Source organism: Suillus fuscotomentosus (genome assembly GCF_016647785.1).
Source record: "Suillus fuscotomentosus strain FC203 chromosome Unknown F5891scaffold_140, whole genome shotgun sequence".
NCBI classification, from domain to species: Eukaryota; Fungi; Basidiomycota; class Agaricomycetes; order Boletales; family Suillaceae; genus Suillus; species Suillus fuscotomentosus.
Window position 1 is genome coordinate 1 of NW_024539652.1, and position 25,312 is coordinate 25,312.

Genomic DNA, 25,312 nt, shown 5'->3' on the forward strand with positions numbered 1-25,312 from the left:
TAAATATTTTATAGCACCCTCGGCCCACCGGTCTATTTGATATCTCTTTCGTCAGCCCACCCGTATATGTAATACATTCCACGTCGGCCCACCTGTATATGTAATACACCCTACGTCAGCCCACCCGTCTATGTAATATTTCCCTACCTCGGCCCACCCATATATGTAATACACCCACGTTGGCCCGCCCGTCTATATAACAATATTTGCCTTACATCTCTCTTCAGCCCAGCTGTCTATAATATCCTACTCTACATATTACCCAGATGGGCCCACCCATCTCCATGAATGATCATATTCCCCCGGCCCATCTGTCAACATTGAGGATATATATATCATTGGCATACATGGGCCCACCCGTCTCCATCGGAAATAATATGAGTCCCGGCCCATCCGTCATCATCGAGAATATACACAACATGGGCCCATGATCAGCTGGCCCGTCTCATACGGGATATTATGGAGGTCGGGTGGCCCGTATAATACGGAATTTGTCACTGAAGGGGCTCGGAGTTTGCCTTGGAGGTGGATGCCTATGGGCTTCCGGTCATGCCAGATATCGAGGACCTCAGCCTAGAGAAAAAGAAGTGTCTTATCCGGACATTCCTCACAAGACACTACAGTACGTCTCATGAATTAAATATCTGAAGATTTAATCAGGCAACTATGTATTTTGCAGGGTTTTGCAGTCAAAAGCCAAAGGCTTCCGTTCCTTGGTCTGCAGTAAGGGAGGCTCAGGATGATTTTATTGAGCCCAAGTTTTTACCTGCCGGTGTGAAGATCAAGGACCCATCAAAGCTTCAGTTGCATGAAGCCGACAGGTTGTTAGAGTTCTGGCATCAGAGACAAAAGGACGCGATTCCATCAACATTTGAATTCAAAAGCTGGCAAGACCACGACAAGGAGATGAGAGAACCGGTGAAGAGGACCTCTGGGCAGGTGGAACAAGACTTGGGCACCGAGGAGGAAGATCGTGATGAAGGTGCTATGGATGGCATGAGATCCGGTCTACCAACTGCAAAGACCAAGGCTCCAGTTAAAAAGCCAGCCAGAAGGACAGAACACCGGTCACAACAGCCAACCGGACGGGTCGAGCAGGAGTCAAGTAGTGAGGGGGAGGATGGTGACGAAGGTGCTGACTATGACACGAGATCGGGTCTGGCGACAGCAAAGACCAGGGTTCCAGTGAAAAACACAACCGGAAGGAAGGAACACCAGTCACGAAAACCAACCAGAAAGCCGACCGGACGGGTGGAGCAGGAGTCAGGTAGTGAGAGAGAGGATGGCGACGAAGGTGCTGACTATGGCACGAGATCTGGTCTGGCGAAAGCAAAGACCAGGGCTCCAGTTCAAAACACAACCGGAAGGAAGGAACACCAGTCACACAAACCAACCGGCAAGCCGAACAGACAGGTGGAGCAGGAGTCAGGCAGTGAGGGGGAGGATGGCGAGGAAGGTGCTGGTGATGGCAAAAGACCCGGTCTAATGACTGCCAAGACCACGGTTCCAGTTGACAAGCCGACCGGAATGATCGAGCCTGCCGTTCTGGCGACAGCAAAGGCCAGGGTTCCGGTAAAAAAACCAACCGGCAAGCCAACTGGGAAGTCAACTGGAAGGATGGAACGCCAGTCAAGTGGCGAGGGCAATGGAGGGAATGAAGATGTCCATTTTCTGTTTTCAAAGTCCAAATCAATTGGAAGGCGAAATCGAACCGACCAATCTGATTCAGAGCAGGAAGATTCTGTCCAGGTGAGGAAGATGCGTCGAAAGGAACCTACACCCAAATCAATGGCACCTTCGACGACACAAGCCACTCGTAAAACAAGGAAGACAAACGGAGCTCAAGTCGATCACCCGGAGCCAAAGAGATCAGCTAGAACCACAAAGGTGTCTTACAAAGTGAACTACATGCAAAGGCAGTGATCATCAGGATCCATAGAATGTACTATACAAGGGTGAAGAGTATGAAGTGTATATATATTTACATCATGTTGACAGTCGGTATATTGATATAAGTTGAAATGCCAGCAATAACTCATGGGCAGACTGAAGAACTTCCTGGCTGACATATGCTTCTTCCGGTGACATTGTACTGTGGGGCCGGTCCATCTCCAACCAGTGTATTGCCAAACCCAAATCGCCTACAGCACACTGAATCACAAATCCAATGGGTTCTGGTTCACCATCGGCAACTAAATACCGATAAATAACACTGATGTTTGATGGTATGGGAGACCTACATGACTGATCCGGAAGACCATGTACCGGGTCCGGTGTAGCTGTCCCAAAGCCCATGTCCAGAGGCTTCTGATCAAGTTGAATATCCACTGGATTCACAATCAACAAGGTAAGGCACCACAATGAGAAGACGTACTTGACTGATCCGGATGTACCGGATGGAGTGCACCGAATCCCATATCCAAAGGGTGCTCATCCAGTTGGATTGCATTGAATGCCGGATCCAAGGAGCCAACGTCCAGTTGAAGTGTATTGAATCCCATATCCAAAGGATGCCCATCCGGTTGGAGTTCATTAAATACCGGATCCAAGGGGCAAGCGTCCGGTTGGAGTGTGTTGAATCCCATGTCCAAAGGGTGCCTTTCCGGTTGGAGTGTGTCGAATCCCATATCCAAAGAGCGATCATCCGGTTCAATGTCCACTGGATTGACATGTGAGAATGCAACGAAATATATGAATGACACATACATGAGTGACAGGATGCCGGATCTGTCTGAAAGCCCATGTTCAAAGGAAGCTGGTCCAGTTGCATGTCCACTAAAGTTGCATTGAACAGTGCGACACAACACAATGACAAGACCCACATGACCTAGCCGCAACATCATGCACCGGATCTCTGCAAAAGCCCATGTCCAAAGGCCTCTGGACCACATGCTCATCTTCTTCCAGAAGTGAACTGAAACCCATGTCGAGAGGGTCGTTTTCAATGGACATATCACTCCCTGCATTGAAAATATATACAATTGTCCTCCACATATTTGGTTCACATACCTGAGGTACTGGCCGGACAAACAACTGCCGTGTTTGAAGAACTGTTCATGGTGTCACATGCATGGCGGGGATCTAACTGGCCAGCCGGTTGAAATCCCATGTCCAATGCTAATATGGATGGTGGGGTTGATAACCGGTTAATCTGTGATCGAAGAGGGAATCCCATATCCAATCGGTCGGTCTCCGGTTGACCTGACATCTGGGCAAACCCGATGTCTCCCGACCGGACACATTCCATGTGCTGTAGCATCTTCAAGCGTCTCCCATCCTTCCACCGGTCATGAGCTGACAAGACATCTGAGTCTTCAGAAAATTTCACTTGTTAGTCCTGTGTAGCAGCACAACACGACACTCACATTCCCCCATGCTAGTGCAATTCATCAAAGGGTTGCTGTAGATCTGCCCTGTACCTTGCGGCTCCAAAATGTCGAACACTACCACTGAATGTTCAGTCACTTTCAGGTTCTGAAAGTGGTGGGTGTGTACCTTCGACGTCGTGAGACAATTGCAAGCCATCCTGAGTCTTGTGTGAGGATGATATCTTCTTCCGGCTTGATTGTAGTTTAGTCAGTCTCATCTCTGGGGGATGATATCTTTTTCTGGCTTCGGTTCAATTCTACAGAATATAAGGTCTAAATCTATTGTGTGCGATGGCTGGAATAATGCATTTGTGCTTCCATAGCCTGTGACCGGATGCTTACTTTGGAATTTGATAATGATAATGTACGGCAAGTTCCCACACAGCCATCAAATTCATTCGGCATATCGATCCGGTGTATTGACTACATATCCGGCAATTTCCGAGATGGCCCGGAGATCCGGTACTAGTAAATTCTTCCAGAATTTGCCATTCCCTCCCGGTTCTCTTTTCCAAGCCAACCAGCTGCCGCCATCGTCTTATTGAAAACATGTCTTACAACTCCAATACCTCTGCTGCTGCTGCCACAGCGAACCAGGCACTCATTGTTCTTCTGGACACGTTGAACGAATTGGTTCAACAGGTGCTCTGCTCTCAGTCAGAAGAGGATAAAATGAGATTGAGCCGCACCATTGCTTTTCAATTGGTATGTTTCATATTCTGTTATATATTTTGATATTTCATTCTGCTATAGAACAATGCAGTCCGTTCCCACCTCACGCTTGCCACCTACATCCCCCTTCGCCTGCTGTCGATGGCAGCTGAGGTCCATCGCGCTCAAAGGGGTACTGCACAACTGGTGCAAGTGCCGGATTGGAGTCGGGTCGGGAACAACGAGGACATTTGCCGGGGTCATCCCTTATACCCAAAGACACTCGGTCCGTTGCCTACTGTCACAATTCCTGCTGGCCCATCCTCTGCTCCTGCACCAGCAGGCCCATCTTCTGCTCCTGCACCGGCAGGCCCATCCTCTGCTCCTGCACCGGCAGGCCTATCTTCTGCTCCTGCACCGGCAGGCCTATTCTCTGCTCATGCACTGGCAGGTTCATCCTCTGCTCCTGCACCGGCAGGCCCATCATCAGCTCCTGCACCGGCTGGCCCATCCTCTGCGCCTGCACCGGCAGGCCCATCTGTACCTCAACCAGCAGGCCCAAGTACACCGGCACCGGCAGGTTCAACATCTTCACCAGCACCAGCACAAACCTCGGTGCCACCAATCGCCACTTTGCCGGGTCCCAGTATTGTCATCAAGATCCCAGGTGGTGCAATTTCCGGCCCATCAAAACATCGCAAACGACAATTTAGCGTCAGCCCCCCACGTCCGGTCAAGAGGGCAAGGAAAATAGTCAAGTCCAAGCGAATCTTGAGTGACACTGACACTGACAGCGATGGAGTTCGCATCGAAAAAGGACATGATCAGGTAAAGGGCAAAGGAAAGGCAAGGGCGAGGTCACCATCATCGGATGACGATGCCCAGGAAATAAGGATGAAAGATGCCACTCCTGATCCAGAAGTCAAGGTATGTCTCTTTTCGCATCATTCACCCGCCTAACGATATTACGCAGCCACGGCAGCCGACACAACATCCGCTCAAAAAGGTATGTTCATTTTTGTGTTTTCAGACAAAACTAAACTTTTCACAGGCAAGACCGGTTGTCGACATCCCGACTCGGCTGATGCCACCTTCGAAAACCAGAAACAAGGCAGCCGACCACGCAGAATACGAGCCGGAGGAAGATGTCGAGTCTATTGGCGACAAACAAAAGGTAGGCACTGCTTCTACCTATTGGTGCATGCCTGATCCGGTTGCAGCCACGTCTTGACCAGGTCAAAGACATGAAACCGGTAGGTCTATCTCATTGTAACGCTAATCAGTGCCACCAACGTAATATTGCACAATAGTCTATGTTAGATGCCCAGCATGTAGGAACAGACAAGGACAAGAAGGGGAAGCGTCCACAGCCAGTGAGACGTCCTGCCATTGCCATCCGGACAGATCATACTCATACTCATCCTTCACAGCAACCCATCGGTTCATCTCATCGACCGTTGTCTTGTTACTTAAGGGTCTTATATGAAAGTTGTGTATAATGACAACACAATTATACACGGTGAAGACTTCTTGCCAGTCCTTAAGTCCACGGTCTCCGACTTTTCTACTTCGTGGGAGGTAACGTGGTGAGTTCTTGGGAGGATTTAGTTTGTTGTCCTCTTCTTGTGTAGTCTTATACGAAGTTGTTGTGGAATGTTCTGTGTTCTGGATAAATTCGTTAGGTTTGTTTCAGCCTAGTAGGTCGTGTTTCAACCTATGAAAGTCTGTTTCAACTTTGTCGTCCTTAGATGTGTCTCACTTTCCGTTGAAAGGGAGAGTCTTATGAATACACGTAAAGCTTAGAATGAGAGCTGTTCAATGGTTATATAGTCAACCCCTGTAAGGTAGTATATAACTTTAGAATAGATAATGATATCTTAGATTACCTCAAGGCACTTATATTGGCCTGCACTTTAAGTCTTAGTGGTCTCACACGGTTTGAGATAAGTCAAGTGGGAGGATTGTATTTCATGGGTGAAAATGGGGTCCTTTTATACCTTTTGGGAACCCCCTTACTAAGCATGATTAATCAGATGGATTGGTAAGAATGTGGCTTACAAACCAGGTGATGAATCAGCTTATTACTAAGTACATTACAAATACAGTGTAATCTTACAAAGAAATTAGAAACCATGACAAACCATGACTAAACATGTTGAGTCATGTTAAATGTTGTTACAAAGCATGGCCAATCATGACTAAACATGTTGAGTCAGCTTAAATAATGTTACAAACCAGAATATTTCCCAGTCACATGATGTGATGACAAATAAAAGCTGGTGGCTGAAAGAAGCCAAATACAAATAAACAGTCAGAAATAAATAGAGATACAAAACTTGGTGGCTGAAAGAAGCCAAATAAAAATAAACAATGAGAAATAAACAGAAGGTCACATGCTTGATACAAATACAAGGTAAAATAAGCCTGTAAAGTGAGAAATAAAATACAAGACAATGAAATAAAGGAAAAATAGAGAGGTAACTTAGTGACAAAGGGCTAGACAGTCTCTCATATCTTCCTTATCACTCTCTATATATATCTGACATGGTATGAATCACATACCATGCATGACACCGTGCACGAGATGCATCGCAATGGAAGTAGAATGTCAGAGCTGGCTCACCAAAAAGGGCACGGTAGCCCGGACTTGTGCGCGTTGCAACCAGTGGAGGATGAAATGCATCCGGCCAACGCAACCGGACGCACCTGCAATCACCGTGCCCATACCACCGGCCGCACCCATCACCACTCGCTCGAAAGCTACCATAGTAGTCAAGCAGGCCAAGCAGTCTAGGAAACGCAAAGGCAAGTCTGTCATGTCCGGTTGCGTCCCTACTAAGTCATTCTTTGTCATAGATACTCGGAAGCCTAGTCCTATCCCGGAGGAACCGGATGCTGATGTCGAGATGCTTGATGATGCTCCTACCGTGCCAAGCGCCGCCCCAGTGCCATCCGATGACGATTACCCTGAGAACCATTGGATTGAACCCACGGATGATAGTATCCTACCTCCCTCAGCATTTGAGGAGACACCGGATGAGGCCAGGTACACTCCTGTCTATCCGGCTCGCACTCAAAGGCCCCCCTCCCCTGCCACCACTTCCATGCCCATTCAGTCCCATCGGCCTCCCCGTCCTCTAACCAATGCGGAGATTGAGACCATGCTGGTCCAAATTCAGACTGATATGCAGGAGCTACGCACACATGATGATCTGTCTCGTCGCATCGACGAGCTGCGTGCTACCTATATAGAACAATTCGGCCTCCAGAAGGGACTGGTAGATCAGTTGACTTTCACGGTGGGCGGAATAACGAGGTACTTGAGGGACAACCAAAGGGCTGCTACATCATCGGTAACAACTCCACCCGCATTCAATCCACCACCCATTGTCATCCCCGGTACCCCCATATTCCCTGATTTTGGTTCCATCAGTGCATTAGGTCGTGCTGTTACCAATAATATCTTTACTCCGGATGTGTTCTCGACTGGTGCCGGCCCCGCTGGAGATGGCTCGCCAGTCACAAGGCATGCACAGGCGCCCACATCCGGCTCTACCTCCACAATCAATCTGGCCCCCATCAGAGAATCCGGTGTGCCCATTCAGCCGGTTGTGGCGCTGCCAGTGCCAACTCACGCGGTCCCAATGGAATCCATGCCTTCCACCAGCACCATTCACATGTTGGTCACCGGGTCACCAAATGTACCCGAGGATGGTCAGTCTGTCTCGGCTCCCTTGCCACAGCGCTTATTTGCGCCTCAATCATGCCGAGAAGGTCGGTCGGTCAGTGCTAGGCATGTGAAGAAATCGTCCAGGGATGGGCCCAAGTAATACTAGCATACATGATTCAGTTTTTTCATACTTCTTTGTATCAATGTATTAGATCGACCGGTGAATGCATTTACAATGCACCGGACACATGGCATGTCAGATGACCGGATAAAATTGGATGTACCGGATGATACACTTGTGGGATCGATCCACCCGGTGATAGACTGCGGATGATAGAGTTGACCAGATGTCTGGTGTTATAGGATTCTTCTGACTTAGTTGCTTCCTTGCACGTTGCATCTGTCATGCATGCTATTTTATATTGTACATTTCTATGCTGATGTTTATACTATATCCCTTGGGTACCCATTCATCTGGCCAACCCGTGCATCCGGCCCATTCCTCTCCGGTATCTGGCCTTGGCCCACCCGTTTGCCCTGGGGTACCCATCAATCCGGCCAAACCGTATATCCGGCTCATTTCGCTCTGGTACCTGGGCTCGGCCCACCCGTTTGTCCTGGGCACCAATTCATCCGGCTGACCCATGTATCCGGCCCATTCCTCTCCGGTAACTGGCCTCGGCCCATCCGTGTCATGTGGGTACACGCATCTCGGCCCACCCGTATCCACTGTACACCATTCATTATATATAATGTCCTATATAGTAGTAAATCCCTATACCAATGTCTATACATTTTAACCTCGGCCCATCCGTCTACCTCGAGAATATATTCCGTCGGCCCACCCGCGTCCCTCGAGGACACATTCCCTCGGCCTACCCGTCTCCATTGTAAACCGGATTCACAGGATTCACTATGATGCCCTATATACTAGTACATTCCTATACTACTGTCTGTATTATATACTCCTGGCCCATCCATTTGCCTCGGGTACACACATGACCTCGGCCCACTCATGTATCATGGTACAATTATTGGCATGGGCCCACATGGGATAGCCCGTCCCTATTGGTACATTGTCATGTTTGGCTGCCCATCTGAGACGGGTGTATGTTACTGTATTATGTGTCGGTCAAGCTGCAGCTCATTAAGTTGGATGACGAAGAAGAGGTCCGTGATATATAGCAAGAATTTGCCTTGCCTGATTATGATATCTATGGAGTCAGTGCCGACTCCTCAGCTGCTCAAAGTAAATGGCAAACGAAGGTATGTCACTGTGCATAATTTCAATGTGCGATTCAGTGTGAACAACAATTTGATGACCATCACTTCAGAAACAACTCCCACTCATTTCTGATCCAAAGAGGTCGTTGATAGGCGTTCTTGAGGCTGGTGATGGAAATAAGATGAAATGCAGTCATTTTGTCTTTGAGAAGGGTGGTAAGCTTTTGGATCAGCGAATGCCTGTGAAGCCGGTAGACAGGTGCGTTCCATGTCACTGTACTGTGTTTTTCTTTCTCATTCATCGATATGGCATACCTCAGTCCCCGTCTAGTGTCGAAATCATCGAGGCCAGAAGTCGAACATGCTAATTCATATATATGTTGTGCTGCACAGTTAATACTATTGTAATTTACTAATTCAATGTTTTTTCATCTCCTGTACGACCATATAGCTGGTCGTATGACTGTATGATGACCCGTACCGTACCGTCGAACATTTTGAATGTATTGTACGACAGAGGGTACGGTACAGGTAGTACCCGTAAGCCCGCCGTAAATTGTACGGCCGTAACCATATATGGTTACGGTGGCCAGCCCTAGTTGTACATTTGCCTTCAAATGGTAATATATGTGATTGGAAAAAGTGTTACCATGGGGTATACCCATGCTAATCCCTACTCCCTGCTCCCTGCTCCCTGCTCCCTGCTCCCTGCTCCCTGCTCCCTGCTCCCTGCTCCCTGCTCCCTGCTCCCTGCTCCCTGCTCCCTGCTCCCTGCTCCCTGCTCCCTGCTCCCTGCTCCCTGCTCCCTGCTACCTGCTACCTGCTCCCTGCTCCCTGCTCCCTGCTCCCTGCTCCCTGCTACCTGCTACCTGCTCCCTGCTCCCTGCTCCCTGCTCCCTGCTCCCTGCTCCCTGCTCCCTGCTCCCTGCTCCCTGCTCCCTGCTCCCTGCTCCCTGCTCCCTACTCCCTGCTCCCTACTCCCTGCTCCCTACTCCCTTCTCCCTACTCTCATACTCCCGTCTCCCGTCTCCCGTCTCCCGTCTCCCGTCTCCCGTCTCCCGTCTCCCGTCTCCCGTCTCCCGTCTCCCGTCTCCCGTCTCCCGTCTCCCGTCTCCCGTCTCCCGTCTCCCGTCTCCCGTCTCCCGTCTCCCGTCTCCCGTCTCCCGTCTCCCGTCTCCCGTCTCCCGTCTCCCGTCTTCCTGATCTCTCTGTTTCCCATCTCCCATCCTCCCGATCTCCCTGTTTCCCTGTTTCCCATTTTCCCATCCTCCCCATCTTCTGTTCTCCTATCTCCTCCCATTCTCCCTGTTTCCCATTCCCAATTTTCCTGTCTCCTCACTATCTCCTGTTCTCCAGTTGTCGAGTCTCTACTTTCTCTATTTTTTATTTATTTTTTCACAACCTTTTCTCATTCATTTCCTGTCACCACATATATTTGTTGTCCCCCTGTCTGCAAAATTATATCATGTTGTTCCATTTTCAATTTTATTATTTACTGTATGCATGCAACATAAACAATTACATTACAATAAGGAAAATACTTGTATTGCGTAGTGCGCTGCTCTAATGGGCAAGTGAGTCGGCGCTCGAAAGCCACGTGAGAAAACCACGCGAGAAAACCACGCGAGATTTCCAAAAACAGGTTTAAGCGAGCTTAGCGAAATACGCGAAAGCCACACGAGCGCCCGAGCGTTTCCAAAACCGTCGTACTTTACTTCTTAGATATTTGGCAGAAACAGAATTATATATTTCTACAGTCATGACTCATCATGGCTACAATATTAATATTGTGAACGCTTGATGAGAAGGCTCGCTCGCATGGCGCGGAGGAAGCCTGTATGGGTAAGATGTCGAAGGCGACTTTGTATGAGAGTGGATATACTCATTCCACATCCTAATCACGATTAGCGCCATGTGTGAAAACAATGAGTGCGAGACTTACTTATGGGCATGTACATGGTAGTAAAGAACTCATGTGTAAAAAAGTAGAAATTTTTTGATTTTTTATGGACCGACGAAGTAAGTAGGGCAGACATATTGACAAGGTATAACGGCGAGGTGTAAAGCACTGGAGAAGTGCTCAAGATTGCATGAAATACTCGAGCTACAGTCGGCAAGATTATAGAGACTTACAGTAACATTGATAAGATACCAGGAAAGCTTATGGGAAAGTCTTCTCGATATGTCAATCACCAACTCGCAGTGCAACTCGATGTTTACACCACATGGGGCAGTTGCCACGAGTTGCGTAAATTTCCGAGTCGAGTCGATGTTAACTCGATTCCAACTCACACCAGTGGCAACACTATCGATTATGAATAGCTTCGAGCATATGTTATATGGGCGCTTCAATTGTAGTTCGAACGTTCAAGACTGTGACGGTCACTCAATTGACACTGTCATAACTGGCAAGATCTTCTCACCCTTATTCAACGCCTCGATTGAAACTCAGCAATCAGAATTCTGTCGCTGAGACTGGCCTCGATGATCCTTGCTTAAGCTTGCTTGTTGCTTCTCTTGGTTAACGGACAGCACCCACTCCGTGCACGGATATGTGTACAGTACATTAGTGGTTAGCGCTTTAGCCTTGACTGGGTTTCAGTGATCACCATCCTGACATGTACACTTTCAGTATGCACTGCAATGCGACGTAAATCAGCGCTACACAGGATCCATGTGAATACTGTGGTGCACGAATGCTCTTCTATCACAAAGCCGCATGCACCAGAAGCTGTGGTCATAAATGAAATATATTTAATCTGCGTGTCAATAATGCGCTGGCCTTCCTGTCTCTGCCTCCCATAATGATGCCAGCTTCTTCCAAACCGACAGAAGAAAATTGGAATCCATCCAGCCTTCTTGTATATAACACACTCCCGGGTCACCAAGACTTTGACTCGACAATATCTGATGCGAAGTCCACTGCTGATGCTAGAGCCGATTTCTACGATCGCAGTCTGACGAGTCGCAGATACGCTCTTGTTGGGCTGTCATGTTCATATATCTTCAGCTGCTTATGCATCATTGCAGGGATTAGCACTTTAGCCAATCACGGAATCTCAGGAGTAACCCCGCTCAACATATTCGAGTATCGTGATGTGATGGCCATAGGTGTGGGGCCCATCCAAGTACTACCGCTGCGGGGGGAGATATTGACCCTGATACTTGACTTATTTGTCACGTTATGTACCGAGTCCATAGGCTTCGTACACGGCATCTCATTGCGCTCTGTGCTAGCCTCAGAGTCTCGGCTTCGTTTCAACACCAATCTGCGCCTTCTGACCGCAGCCCGTGGATGGTATAACCCTAATAGCGCCTTCCTTAACGGTATCTCGGCTGTCCTCCTCATTATATCCTACAGCGCGGCCTCACTCGTTGTATGTCAGGACTTTTGGATGACGCCAGCAGGTGGAAGTTCTGACAGTATTAGTATCGCAGGGTTTCCTCTCCTCATTTTGGGCGTCGCACTACTCCTCCAGATGATGATCGCATTGTCAGCGATGCAGACTGTCAAAATATTGACGTGGAGTTCTTCACCTTTCGACTTGACTGCTGCACTCGTCCACCACGCGCAATTGACCCCTGCCACTTTCCGGTGCATGTGTCGTGTGTCTGACATAGACATATATGGAGGTCCAGCGAAGCCACCAGGGACACAGCCCTCTGCGTGGCATGCGCACCCTAGCATCCGTAAAGTTGTCATTTCTCTTTGGGTGATCGTCGCAGCCTGTGCTGGATGGGCTGTACTCGTCATGTATTTCTGGGACCACTTCCACCTCGCTCAAGTTGTTCCCACCTCTCCGCTTACACTACAAACATGGTCGTTTCTCCGGAATCTTATGGGCAATTACGTCATATATGATCTGCCAGGTGTCAATCTTACGGCATGGATTGTGGTCTTTGTCTTCACTGCAGTAGTCCAGGGACCATTGACGCTTGGGCTGCATTGCTCAGAGCTAATTGTGAATGTCATTCGAGACGAAAGACAGTGGAGATGCGCTACCAAAAGGAAAGGACTCAGTGTGGCGACGAACCCGCTGAAGCCAATTTTCATTCATCCGATGTGTCTCATACTTTTCATCACGAAGCCTTTCCTGCGTGAGTCATTCATGCCTAGTATTTTGTTGTCAGCGTTATTGAACACTCTATGATCACAGACTGGATGTTTGGGCTCTCATTCTCCTTAGCTTTGACAGCCTTTGACGAGAATATAAATGCTCTGGTGATGTCTATGTTCACTGCCCAGGTTTGTACTTACTGCCCATGTAAAATTGCTACAACATTCTCACACATTCTCGCAGATCTGGAACTTATGCATTGCGCTCTTTATATTTTCCTGTTTCTTCACCTTCATCACACTACGCTGACCGCACGGTCCCCAGCCAGCTGCATATGGCCACCTCCAGACGCTCGCCAACCTCGTGGATGAGTGGTCCCCTGTGATGTGGTGGGGACACAAGGAGGATGGAATTCCGTACTGCCATGCTGGTAGGGTACTTGCATACTCAATGTGATACTATATTGACACTTTTGAAAAAGGGACAGGCGATCACCCGCTGCCGGACGTGAAGATGGACTACGTTTATGCTGGTTCCATTGCTGGGTCTCTGGTACCCCTCTCGTGAGAGGTACTCGCCTTACTTGTTAAAGGGAGTGTTCTGATTTCTCTTTTTTAAATAGAGAAGTATATTCGTGTCAGGCTAGCGATGCATTCACGGTGCACACAATCAGCCATGCCATTGAATGAGGCATATGATTTTCGTGCTACCTACTGCATTCTAGTTGGTTCTTCTTATACCATTAATACAAGTCTGGGACAACTTTCAGCGGAAACACTTTCGATCGGACCTTCAAAGCAATTGTAATTTTGGTGAATTATAACTTGAAATCATGTAGCTGATGGACACTTTTCCTCATGGCATCTCTGCGCCGGACCTTACCACATCATCATACAATAAAACCGTTCCTTGCGATTCAATGCCAAGTTTTCACTCGATCCAGAGCGTGCTACACCATTCAACTATGTAGGGAGCATCAAAGTGTACCTTCTCTCTGACACTGGCCAGGCAAGGATGCCGAGGCGCACACAATTTCAGCTTTCAGCTTGCAGAAAGTGACACTGACACAGGAATCTGTCTTTGTTTTTTTTTTTTTTTTTTGTTTCCAATTTCTGTCCTATTGAGAGTTATACTCTATGGAGGACAGTTCTATCTAGTCTAAGGGACCCCCAGTGTCCCTGTGCATCTCTGAGTTCGTGAATGCCCTAGTGTGAGGCGTACCTCCACTAGTCTGCCGTTCCCGCCGGCCATTTTAGACGCGCAACCCGGCGAAGATGAGATGATTGTATGTAACTAATGCTAATGTTTTTCTAGCGTATGGATGAACGAAAACGCGTACTCGGCCGCCGAGGCGGGCAGGTACAGGAGTCTAGGTTGGGTGCGTAGGTAAAGTTTGTGTATGGTTCCCATGTCTTGGCTGAAGGGATGTTCTGTCACAAGCTGAGTTGTTCCAACGATGATCGGGAGGACTCCGTGTAGGCGAGTTATTGGGTATATGGGTTGGGTTGGGTATATGGGTTGGGGAGAAGTATGGTGAGATGGTTGTTGTACAGTGGGGTATTTGATGTTGGTGGGTGTTCATATGGTGTCTGGCATGATGAGCAGAGGCGGGTTACTGCAAGGGTGCGTCAGCTAGCAGGGGTACGTGGAAGTGGGATGTCACCTAGTATTGCTTTCATTCTTCCTGTTGCATTGATGTATTTTACAATATGAGGGGTGGCGGATATATCTGTTAGGAGGAAGGATAGGGAGGAGGCTTTGGGCCCTACTTCTGCCCGGAGGGAGTGGCGTTCGCGTGCATAGAACGGACAGTCAAGGATTAGGTGATGTACGGTTTCTTCGATGTTTGGGCAGTGAGGGCAATGAGGGCTGTTAGTTTTGTTAATGCGGTGAAGATGTTTGTTTAAAGGAGCGTGGCCGGTGCGTAGGAATATATACATGCTTGTGAGGCGTTTGGGAAAGGAGATGGATAGTTTTATAAATGAGCATTGTAGAATGAGTGGGTCGATTTGGTTGAGTCTGAAGAATCACGGGGAGTTACGCCAGGAGTGGCTCCATCATTTGGCTGTGGACTTGTGCTGAGCTTGCTGCACGGCCAATATGCTTAAGGGGAGGGCTTTCTTGCGTAGGATTTTGGGTAAGCGATTATTGGGGCTGTTGTTCTTGCGGCTGGTTGCGGCCAGCTTGGCATGCTTATCCACTTCTTCATTGCCATGGACTCCCAAGTGACCCGGAACCCAACGTAGTGTTACATCAAAGTCGTCGTACTCGCGCGCTATCTTGTGCATTCTGCTGCGGAAGAGATCTGCCAGATATGATCCAGGTCGCGGGTAGAAGCTCTCACCTGCTAGAATTGAAGCTTGGTTGTCGACTGAGATGGAGGCTGGAAAGGTCAGGTCTCGTTCTGTAGCTAGAAGGTGCGCGGCTAACAATAATCCTACTTCTTCAGCTTCGAATACGGTATGTTCGTCCTCTTTTCCTAGGTAGTAGCAGAGGGTTCTAGGGATCTGCCCTGCACGAAAGAGAACTGCCGCTGCGCCTATTTGACCGTTATGGCCCGAACCATCGCTATATATCTGTATGAGGTCAGTGAGTTGTTCATGTTCTTCTATAGCCTCCTTCTTGCTATCTGCGACGTGTGCTTTCCAGCGATTCGTGTTGGAAGGGGGACGTCGTGCCGGGGTTAGAGTCTCTATGGTATCTGGCGAGATATTGAAGCGGGAGGTGAGTTGGTGGAGGGAGGTGCGATGGGCTGATACGTAGTGTTTGGCTGCTTTGCGGATTGGGATGTGCAGGGGATGGGTGTTTGGTAGGGCGGCTATTCGGAGGGCGGCGCGATGACACATGTTCTGTAGGAGGAGCGGGATGGGAAGTAGGTTTGCGTGGGCTTCCATTATATCTGTTGCGGTGGTTTTCATAGCCCCGGTGATCGCCACTGCTGCTAGACGCTGGACCATTGATAGGCATTTCGCTACGCCTATGGAGCCTCGTTGGAGGTCGTTTGTACCTTCACGATAGATGGGGGAGAACCATAGGTCGGCTGCGTACAGTAGCTTGGGCACAGCTACTGCCAGGTAGAGCTGTCGCATGAGACGTAGCGGTAAGCCTTTAGCGGAGGATGAGAGACGACGTAACTGGAGTACATAGGAAGTTCCTTTTGCGACTGCGTTATCGACTTGCGCTTTCCATCGCAATTCTTGGTCGAGGATTACTCCCAAGAACCGGTGTGTTGAGGATGGATGTATTACTGTGCCTCTTATCGGCATCTCTGGGCGGTCTTTGCATCTATTCATCGAAAAATCCATTAACGCAAATTTATTAGTTTCGAATTGGGAGTTATGAGCTCTCGACCAATCGTAACCGCCTCCTGTTCATTCGAGCATGTCTGTGAGTATGGCATGGGTCGCAGTGAAGTCCTGCACTATCGCTATGAGAGCCGTGTCATCTACGAAAGCTAATGTTAGTTCTTTCAAGGCTTTGCGTCCTGCGCGGGGTTTGGCGATGTCAGCTAGGTCAGAACTATAAATTATATACAGGATCATTGACAGGGGGTCTCCTTGCCCTATACCGTTTTTGACGGGGAACCATTCCGAAACATATCCGTCGAATTTCAACTGTGTCTGGCGTTGGGATAGGACACGCTCTGTAAATAGGACTAGGTCAGTTGGGATGCGATGGTTGCGCATGTTGTGGAGTAGGCGCTTTGTTACCGCGTTCAGAAATGCTCCCTCGATGTCGAGGAATAGCACGGATGCCACCTTGTGGGATCTCCAGGCATTTTTGATGGTCTCTTCGAGTAAGTGCAGAGAGTCAGTAGTAGACCGGCCCGGACGACCTCTCTGTCTTTGTTTGACCCTGAAGCACAAGCTCAGAGGACAATGATGATAACGTCGATATGGAAGAAGGTGAAGACGAACATCTAGTCTTCATATTTGCTATGCAACTCACTCTCTGCTACAGAAACAACGTCGAGTCATGGTTATTTATGCTGAATCATGAATGAAACGAAGTGCCAGTGAAGAACCAAATATTGTTTCACTGGTGACTCCATGTACTGGTCTTGTCGTGTGCAAACGTTAAACGTGTTGACAGCTAGCTGGAACAAACCACTACTAAAGTACTAAATACGCAGGCTCCAACTTGGATTTTGATGACGCTATATAATTCCGAGTCGACTATGGGATAAACCGACTTTTCCTGCAAAGTGACAAAATTCATCTTCAAAATTTATGTACGTCTAGTGACGTAGATTGAATATTGAGGAGTAAACCTTTTCCAGTCTCCTATGGCGAGCATGCAAAATTCACCATTATCGTTCTGCATACGAGAAGATGGCATTCGTCACAGTATCACTTGTTACTGGAGGATTAGACTCGACATTCGATATTGCATTGCCTGGTTATTCAGGAACGCAGGGTGAATTGTACCAGAAGCTGCTATTGCGTGTCATAGGACAGTGCGTTGGGTCCATCAGGAAAACCCTCCGCTATAAACCTAGGCTAAGTATGTGGAATTTGACAAAATTTTCTCTAATTCCCGATAGTTTCACAAAAGTAGGCACCTTAGTGAATTAGAGAAAGTTTTTTACTGCCCCACCATATCTCACTCGCGCTCACTAGTTTAGTGATAATTATAATAAATTTACAAAGCTGTATGCAAATTTACAATGAGTTATCACGGAACATGATGACATCAATGATGACGGCTCAGGATTTTGATTTCGTTCGAACGTTTTACAAGAACAAATTAAGCTTTTATTAAATGAGGGATATGTCAACACAGCTGAGTAGACGAGAAAGGAGCACTTCTAAGAGAATGAGTCATAATGCAAAAAAGAAGATAAATGAATGTGACTATTTAACACGAAACTGCCAGTCAACCCAGAAATCTACTCTTCGTCATCCATACCATCAAGATCGAGGAATGCCATTGCGGAGTCGTGTGACCCGACGAGAGCAGCGTTGCTGTTGGCGGAGAGTTGTCTTATGGAGAGGTGAGACTCGGACACGATAGTCAATAGTACAATGCAGAAATCAACTCACTGGATAGCATCAAAAATATTGGCCATCATTTTATGAAACTTGCCTGGTGCGGCCCCCTTCATTTTCTCGAGAAGTTTCACATGAAAAAAGTAGACCTCGCTGAATAAATTGCCTGTAAAATTGAACTTGGATGGAGATCCATTGGCCTTCCACAGAAGCGCAGCATATACCTGTGCACTCGTCAATACAATAACCTTGGACTGGATCAAGAAATATACCGAAGTACTGGTTAAGGCCACCATTGGAATCGTCACCTCGGGCCGTTGGGCCTTGTTGCTCGCGATCTCCTCAAAACGGTCCGAAAATTTCATGCCAACTGACTTTGGCCCGTTGAAGTAGCGCCCTCTCATCAGATATGGCAAGATCTCAGCGAAGTACGGTTTTTTTGACTATGCAATTGGAATATTTTTCTCCTGCAGCCACCGGGTAAATCAGCATGTGTGACCCAGAATATAGCCACCTACATTGAAATGCTGCTCATAATGATAAACATGATTGACAAGCAAAGCTTTTGCGGTGTCGACACAATCAGGCCCGAGACGGTAATATGCTGTCACCTGTGCGCAAGCATCGTCTTTCAATTCTGAGCAGAAAAGTGGGACTCTGGCTTCCACCTGCACGAGGTTCAATTAACTAGTACTCCAGTAGAGAATACAATGCACCAGCGTAGCAAGAGCTGTCACATATGAGTCGTCGGACTTGAGGCGATCCTGGATTATTGGGACACCACAGCATCAGGAAATTGCCGAGGCCTAGGTTTTTCTAGTTAGATGTGATCAATGTAAACAAACATGATAAATAAGCATCAACCTTGTTAGTTCTTGACTATGCACTAACACTTAGATATTCAATGCCCATGGGTTATGATATAGGCTTAATATTGATTGCCCTTGGCATCCTCCTGTCATCACAGGTCTCCTAGGCAATGCTCTGGCCTGCAGCTACCATCTTTCACCTCTAGTCATCTCCAATTATTTAGCGCTCACTTTTTGGTGATGATGTTGGAAGACTTGGCCATACAGTAGCATTTAGAAATTTAATGTCCATGAGTTATGATACAGGCTCAATATTGATTGCCCTTGACATCCTCCTGTCATCACAGGTCTCCTAGGCAATGCTCTGGCCTGCGGCTACCACCTTTCACCTTTGGTCATCTCCAATTATCTAGTCCTCACTTTTTGGTGGTGGTGTTGGAAGACTTGGCCATACAGTAGCACCCTGATATCTAACGTCCATGAGTTATGATACAGGCTCAATATTGATTGCCCTTGGCACCCTCTTGTCATTACAAGTCTCCTAGACAATGTTCTGGCCTGGGGCTACCATCTTTCACCTCTAGTCATCTCCAATTATCTGGTGTTCATTTTTTGGTGATAGTGTTGGAAACAGTAGCACTTAGATATCCAATGTCCATGAGTTAAAATATGATAAGCTCATAGGTCTTCATGACACATGCATTATCTTGGATGTAAGCAGGCCACAGATTTCCTGAAATTATTGAGGAATGGTGCCATCGGCGCACAAAATCAGTGTTTAAAATCAGTGTTTCGAAATAAGTATAATCAAATAACCAATTGCTTATTCGTGCCAGATGGTGTGAGTAGTACGTACAGGCTTGCTAAAATCACAGGACACAGTACTCATTGACATTAGATGTACCTACGATCCTCCACATCCTGCAGGCTTGCTGCCTCCTCTCTGCTCTCCCTCCGCAATGTACACACCCCAAGGTGATGCTCAAAGACGGTCGAGTGGTGCCCCTGCCATGTCAGACTGTTCACATACGTGCCCGGAGCATGCACGACAAGATATGACGGGTGCCTACCTTATGCAAAGCCAAATCCGGGGCACATCACAATCCAGTCACAGCCCTACCAGTTTCAGTCGCACGGGTTGCATGTTGAACACACTGCAATCGAGTCACAACTACCGTCAGAGTGGTAGCGAAGGGTTGGGTGTTGCTGTGCCTGACAATGATGGGCTTTTAGACAATTGAGATCGATACCCCCATATCTGAATGAAAGACACTGCACGTATCTGGTTGTACATGAGGTTGTCAGTACCAATCACATTGCTATTTGAATTCACACATTACCTTGAAATGCCAGATGTCAATTGTGCAGGGCAAGATAAAGGTAAGGGCAATTCGAACTCGTTGGACTTATCAAATATTGTGTCTCCCGCAGGCTAGGTAAAATTGACGCGGTCCTGCTGCAGCGGTATATCAATAGCCTACATAGCAGCGGACGATCTAATAGTTAGCATCAGTTTGTTGACTAGATAGCACTTGCCATTGGACCCTGTATTCTGCAGGTGGTCGTGAACTTGAATGTGGGCAGGTGGTGTTGCGGTCTGCTATCATAGTGTAGTAAGTATTAGTAACGAGGACTTGAACATAATATCGAAATTTTACCTTGCTGAAAGTTACCGTAAATCGATGTCGAAATCTTGTATTTGCAGAGTTGAATAGTCAGGTATTTGCAAGCTTGTGTTGGTCGACGGTAAGGGAGGACCCCGTGAAGGAGGGAGAGACGCAATATAGTTGGCGATGTCCGCGTCATCATATGTGATGAAACCAGTGAGATGTGCTTTAAATCGGACACTGTATTGTTAACATCTACATATTTATGTGTACTGCTATTATGCTGTTTTGTTCATCCGAGTAGGGGTTTGCGGTGGAACTATTTGTGGGTTTTATGTGCCCTATAATGCAACTGCCAATTCACCGGTTATACATGTGTCCAAGAGCAGGGTGATAAGCCAGCAGTGGAGGCAATTGTAAGACGGACATGTCGATAAGCTTCCCTGAGAAGACTTCAGTGCGGACGGGCGCTTGTGGTTTACGGGTTTACCCATCCGACAGCAAAATTGATAAGGTGAAGTCAAAAAATGGTCTGCTTAGAGTCTTAGGCTAGCTACTGTCTCTGCAGTGAATGACTCAGCGCAACATGATCAGATGATTGTGACACATCACATAATCATATGTGACAAAGAACTTCAATTGACACATAATTCTGTACGTAATAGATACCCGGAAGCAGACATATTGCCCCCTGATCCAACAATAACAGCACAATCAAATTAAATGGGCTCCGATGTATTCAGTGAGAACGGAATGATGGGGACCATGCCGAGGACGATCATTGTAAGGACTTTTGTGAAATATGTGCTCGGCTAATGAAATGTGGTAGAATCAGGCTGACTTTTTTTGGGCAATGGTATGTAAGTACTAATTAGTGTAGACCATCAACTTATCGTCATGTAGTCTAATGCCATCGCATCCACTCCTGCCATCTCGCCCATCGTCACTCCCAATAATAGTCCCGCTAACACTACCACTAATGCTACCGCTAACACTACTGCTAACACTCCCGCCATCAGTGCTAGCATGAGCACCGGACAGAGATTGAGAACACTTTTGAGAAGGGCCATCCAGGGAGTTATGAGTGCCATGAGAGCGGCCGTGCATGCAGTTTTCCATGCAGCGACAAACTTTGCAGCAATATTCAGATAGGTACGATACACTCTTGAAAAAAAGTCTACCTGAACTGGCTTAAATATCATGATACAGGCCTGGATGTTTCCGTTTAGATGATGCTCTACTTTGGTTTATGTCGACTTACTTTCTTAATTATCCTGTCTCATCTCACACTGACATTCTCCGAGTCCTACTACATAATAACATACCTATTCCCCATCTTGTAGTACTCCCCCTGCCCATACTCATACCCATGCTGTACCTGCTCGCCCTCCTGGGGAAGAATCATCAGGGGATGCAAATAGGTCGCGAAGAGACTCTCTTCTTCTTCTTGCAGAAGCATCGTTGGCGGGTGTAGAGAACTACCCTACATAGCAATATAGACCGCTGCAGTGTGAACCGCTAAAGAGGAAGAAAACGTCAAAGATCGTGAAAAAATAGGAAACAAGCACCAGATGTAGAATGTTTAGTACTGCTGCATGTTCCCCATCTCATAGTACTCCCCCTGCCCATACTCATACCCATGTTGTACCTGCTCGCCCTCCTGGGGAAGAATCATCGGGGGATGCGAATAGGTCGCGAAGAGATTCTCTTCCCCCTGCAGAAGTATCATTGGCGGGTGCAGAGAACTAAATAGAAATTAGCATGCGTCGAACAGAACAAAAAACTTACCAGACGGGAACTCCAAGTGATCTCAAGGGCGAGAGACTTGAAGTACAAACACTAGCCATACTCATAGCCATGCTGTCCCTGCCCGCCCTCCTGGGGAAGAATAATGAGGCGAAGAGAATAAGGTCGCAAAGAGACTCTCTTCCCCCTGCGGAAGTATGATTGGCGGGTGCAGAGAACCAACAAAAAATTAGCATGTGTCAAACAGAACAGAAGACTTACCAGATGGGAACTACAAGTGATCGCATGGGCAAGACTTGAAGTAAGACAATGGACTATCACGGTATTGAATGGGTAATGTTGTCCATTCATTCCACCTGTATAAATAGTGGCAACTGGATCAAAATAAGGGTGAAACAAAGTGTACATACAGTTGGAAGTGTGGAAGGGTACGGTCAATGGCTTGTTACTATCTACCAGGAGCAGTAGACATAGAGGTCTGAAAAGGGCCTGACATTTAGATCAACATGAAAAGTTACATACAAAAGAGAAATGTACACACCTCAGTTCTAGGTTCTCAAGTAACTCTGGAACAGGCGGATGTGGTATTGATCCCTCTCGCCGAGAAATTAGCGCTGAGTGTGGCCTGCAAAAAAAATAAGCAATAGTCCATACATACAGAAAGTAAGGGGGAGGTTGAGATCAGAGAGCTTTCAAAAGGTTGTCTCGGTTGTCCTTGTTCGTGAAGAAAGTGAGAGTGAGGTGCAACAATGCTGAAATAGAGAAGCTCAGAATACATGGTAGTATAGGATGCAAGTTGAAGTCAACGTGGAGAAACTACACAGGTTATACTAATGTATTATTCAAGGCCTCGACTTGATGTTAAAAAAAGAATCGTCAATCGGAGGCTGTAAGTATTGTGCGTCCACTGTGCCCTGAGATGGAGCATGATCATAGATTCTAATAAGGGCACCTATATTCGCTCTCCTGCACTTTCCGTCTTTGTCTATACCATAGACATTGATGTCTCTGAAGCAAATCGGAGACTTGAGTTGATTGTAGGAAATGAAGATTGAACGAATTACCTGATGTATCCCAGATCACGTCCAATGTCTTGAATCTCCATCAGAGGAGGACCATGAAGGTGCCCAATTCTACGATAAAGCTTGATCACAGCTGTGTCACCTGTCCTGTTGAGATTGCGATTGAGTGCTTTCTGACAGTATTCGTAGAACTTAAAATAAAAGTCAAAACTAAGTTAACAACAGAAAAATATAAGTCACTGACGAGACACACTATAAGAGAGATTATCCTCATATTAGGATTTCCCCCTTGGTCAAGAACTTGATCCCAGTATAAGTCAGCAACGCAGACATTTGGGTTAGATGCGATTGGGCGAAGAATCATATAATGCCAGAGTTCTTTTGCCATTTGGAGGCCAAGTATCTCTATCACAATACGATGCTAAGAAATGAAATGAGGTAAATGATTTAGTGATACATTCAACTCACGTCAAAGGCCACTAGTGTTTGGTCTTGTCCTTGATCGAGCTGAACTGCTGCTTGATCAAGCACAGCTGTCATCCTCACAATCCTCGTTTGCCCTTCATCAGTGTTAAGACAGAAGCCCAGATCCTCGGAAGGCTTCAGACAGTGCCCTATCACTTTCCTAAGATCCGAAAGACTTGAATTCGGTGTGTGGTCAAACTAGTTATATCATTTGTCATCGTCGACATTTGAAAAAATAATAATATATTCACCGTGCCACGCAGATGATGCCAATGGAATCTCACTGCCAGTCGTAAACTCCACTAGAGACAGACAGCTAGCATCAGTTCAAAAACTAAAGATAAACGAAATAGTACTTGCAATCAATATTTTGACAGTCCTGGTAAGATAAGCTGATACTGCAACAAAGCCTCCAAGAAGCACTGGGTGATGAATTGATGTCGATATGGCCATAACTTGACCACCCTCATGGCATTGCCATAGCGCCCCGTGATGAGACTTCCAAACAGTATCATCTTTAATGATCTCGCAATTGATAACCACGGATGATCGACTGGTAGGTCCCCTAAGATGGACTGACAGCGCGAACTGTCACCTGATGGGCTGTGCTCTGTCCAGCGCAGGTCCTCTGGTAAATGGATGATCTGAGGGAGCATTAACTCATCTACATTGACGAAATCCTCGAACGTCGGAGTCTGCGATGGTAGTATTGCCCGGTACTGGAGCTGATGCTTGAATAGGTGTCTGTGCAGTCGCTTGGGCCAGCGGTGATATGGGTGTAATTCCAGGTACCAGCGCTGAACCTATTGCACTGGAGCTAGGTGTGAAGTTATATGCTTGCCCTATCATAATCAGTCAATGCACTCCCAGGAAGCGAAACACGTACAGTAATCTTGCTGGAAAGACGCAGTAGTATAGTCTTCCGTGTATACCTGCCCAACAGAACTATCGTCAAAATCTTCAGTGACCATACCATCTATGATATCGTCCAGGCCATCAAAAATGGCCTCATTGTAATGGCCATAAGGCCACGGTGCCAGCTTGGCGATGAACTTCCTATCCACTGCTGTAGTCAGCTAATGATGAAGAGGCGGAGGGACAAAAGTTACATTCAGGCCACATCCAGACTGCAATTAACCGGTGATCATAAACTCTAGATACTACTTCCACATTGTGGCTAAGTTCGTCCTTATCTTGGGGCTGTATGACAAGATATGTTAACGTCCAAAAAATCGAGGTAACGAGGTCTCGCACGGTAAGACCATAGATGGGTACCAAAACCTCGTACTCAGCTCTTCCGGAAGACTTGATGAGGGGACCGCTATGACCGTCATGCCAATATATCCTAAGGGATCCTTTTGGAGAGGCCAAAAGTCATCCATGGATACTTTTGTAGGCCACTATAGATGTATGATGATATGAATGGTCAACAAACTTTAGTAGGAATAGACTCACATAACAAGGTCCAATGTTTCTCTGGGACAATATGTAACATGCGAAGTCTAGATCCAGCCTCAGGTCACTGAAGCTGCCCTGCAATATAATATAGTTCTTCATCTTATAGTAGGGAGGGAAAAAATCACCTCCTCCTAACGTTCGAGTTATTTTAGTAAAAATTTGAATGCAGATGGCTGTACAAATAGTACACACCGTATGTTCAAACCCGGTGATGATTCTGGGTATATGGTTGTATATGTAAGTCAT

The 25,312-nt window shown here is 47.1% G+C and overlaps 8 protein-coding genes across 8 annotated transcripts; 5 read left to right on the forward strand and 3 right to left on the reverse strand.

Moving 5' to 3' along the window:
- Window positions 1–549: 549 nt before the first annotated feature.
- Window positions 550–1,923, forward strand: F5891DRAFT_1198067 (uncharacterized protein; the record flags this gene model as incomplete). The annotated part of the gene is made up of 2 exons (XM_041368577.1): window positions 550–622; window positions 680–1,923. 2 exons carry the CDS (start codon window positions 550–552, stop codon window positions 1,921–1,923), a joined length of 1,317 nt encoding a protein of 438 aa, XP_041217816.1.
- Window positions 1,924–2,156: 233 nt separating this feature from the next.
- F5891DRAFT_986996 (uncharacterized protein) lies at window positions 2,157–3,525 on the reverse strand (the record flags this gene model as incomplete). The annotated part of the gene is made up of 7 exons (XM_041377845.1): window positions 2,157–2,192; window positions 2,266–2,327; window positions 2,375–2,659; window positions 2,707–2,775; window positions 2,823–2,960; window positions 3,010–3,294; window positions 3,366–3,525. 7 exons carry the CDS (start codon window positions 3,523–3,525, stop codon window positions 2,157–2,159), a joined length of 1,035 nt encoding a protein of 344 aa, XP_041217817.1.
- A 392-nt stretch (window positions 3,526–3,917) lies between these two features.
- F5891DRAFT_1213496 (uncharacterized protein) lies at window positions 3,918–5,521 on the forward strand (the record flags this gene model as incomplete). Its single annotated transcript, XM_041369250.1, has 6 exons — window positions 3,918–4,073; window positions 4,122–4,946; window positions 4,993–5,025; window positions 5,071–5,193; window positions 5,240–5,272; window positions 5,330–5,521. The coding sequence occupies 6 exons, from the start codon at window positions 3,918–3,920 to the stop codon at window positions 5,516–5,518; spliced, it is 1,359 nt and encodes a 452-aa protein (XP_041217818.1).
- A 1,092-nt stretch (window positions 5,522–6,613) lies between these two features.
- F5891DRAFT_1198070 (uncharacterized protein) lies at window positions 6,614–7,849 on the forward strand (the record flags this gene model as incomplete). Its single annotated transcript, XM_041368578.1, has 1 exon — window positions 6,614–7,849. One exon carries the CDS (start codon window positions 6,614–6,616, stop codon window positions 7,847–7,849), a length of 1,236 nt encoding a protein of 411 aa, XP_041217819.1.
- A 1,028-nt stretch (window positions 7,850–8,877) lies between these two features.
- F5891DRAFT_905733 (uncharacterized protein) lies at window positions 8,878–9,170 on the forward strand (the record flags this gene model as incomplete). Its single annotated transcript, XM_041373541.1, has 2 exons — window positions 8,878–8,955; window positions 9,024–9,170. Coding segments are annotated over 2 exons (225 nt in total), but the record flags the coding sequence as incomplete, so codon positions are not given.
- A 2,216-nt stretch (window positions 9,171–11,386) lies between these two features.
- On the forward strand, window positions 11,387–13,475 carry F5891DRAFT_120214 (uncharacterized protein). Its single transcript, XM_041368928.1, has 5 exons — window positions 11,387–11,485; window positions 11,546–13,011; window positions 13,071–13,159; window positions 13,215–13,401; window positions 13,453–13,475. Exons 2-4 carry the CDS (start codon window positions 11,718–11,720, stop codon window positions 13,278–13,280), a joined length of 1,449 nt encoding a protein of 482 aa, XP_041217821.1. The 5' UTR covers window positions 11,387–11,485; window positions 11,546–11,717; the 3' UTR covers window positions 13,281–13,401; window positions 13,453–13,475.
- Window positions 13,476–17,859: 4,384 nt separating this feature from the next.
- Window positions 17,860–18,871, reverse strand: F5891DRAFT_987000 (uncharacterized protein; the record flags this gene model as incomplete). Its single annotated transcript, XM_041377846.1, has 6 exons — window positions 17,860–17,935; window positions 18,014–18,183; window positions 18,208–18,402; window positions 18,478–18,570; window positions 18,713–18,775; window positions 18,851–18,871. The coding sequence occupies 6 exons, from the start codon at window positions 18,869–18,871 to the stop codon at window positions 17,860–17,862; spliced, it is 618 nt and encodes a 205-aa protein (XP_041217822.1).
- A 2,388-nt stretch (window positions 18,872–21,259) lies between these two features.
- Window positions 21,260–25,312, reverse strand: F5891DRAFT_987001 (uncharacterized protein; the record flags this gene model as incomplete). The annotated part of the gene is made up of 19 exons (XM_041377847.1): window positions 21,260–21,505; window positions 21,637–21,649; window positions 21,701–21,858; window positions 22,024–22,089; window positions 22,164–22,199; window positions 22,383–22,477; window positions 22,532–22,599; window positions 22,663–22,746; window positions 23,186–23,334; window positions 23,397–23,564; window positions 23,612–23,806; window positions 23,860–23,910; window positions 24,008–24,173; window positions 24,204–24,252; window positions 24,277–24,450; window positions 24,495–24,664; window positions 24,863–25,008; window positions 25,064–25,141; window positions 25,259–25,312. The coding sequence occupies 19 exons, from the start codon at window positions 25,310–25,312 to the stop codon at window positions 21,260–21,262; spliced, it is 2,166 nt and encodes a 721-aa protein (XP_041217823.1).

Coding starts and splice junctions, on each gene's coding strand:
- F5891DRAFT_120214 (XM_041368928.1), top strand. CDS start 11,718: ATGATGCCAGCTTCTTCCAAACCGACAGAAGAAAATTGGAATCCATCC. Junction 13,012..13,070: donor CATCACGAAGCCTTTCCTGC/GTGAGTCATTCA, acceptor CTATGATCACAG/ACTGGATGTTTGGGCTCTCA. Junction 13,160..13,214: donor TGTCTATGTTCACTGCCCAG/GTTTGTACTTAC, acceptor ACATTCTCGCAG/ATCTGGAACTTATGCATTGC.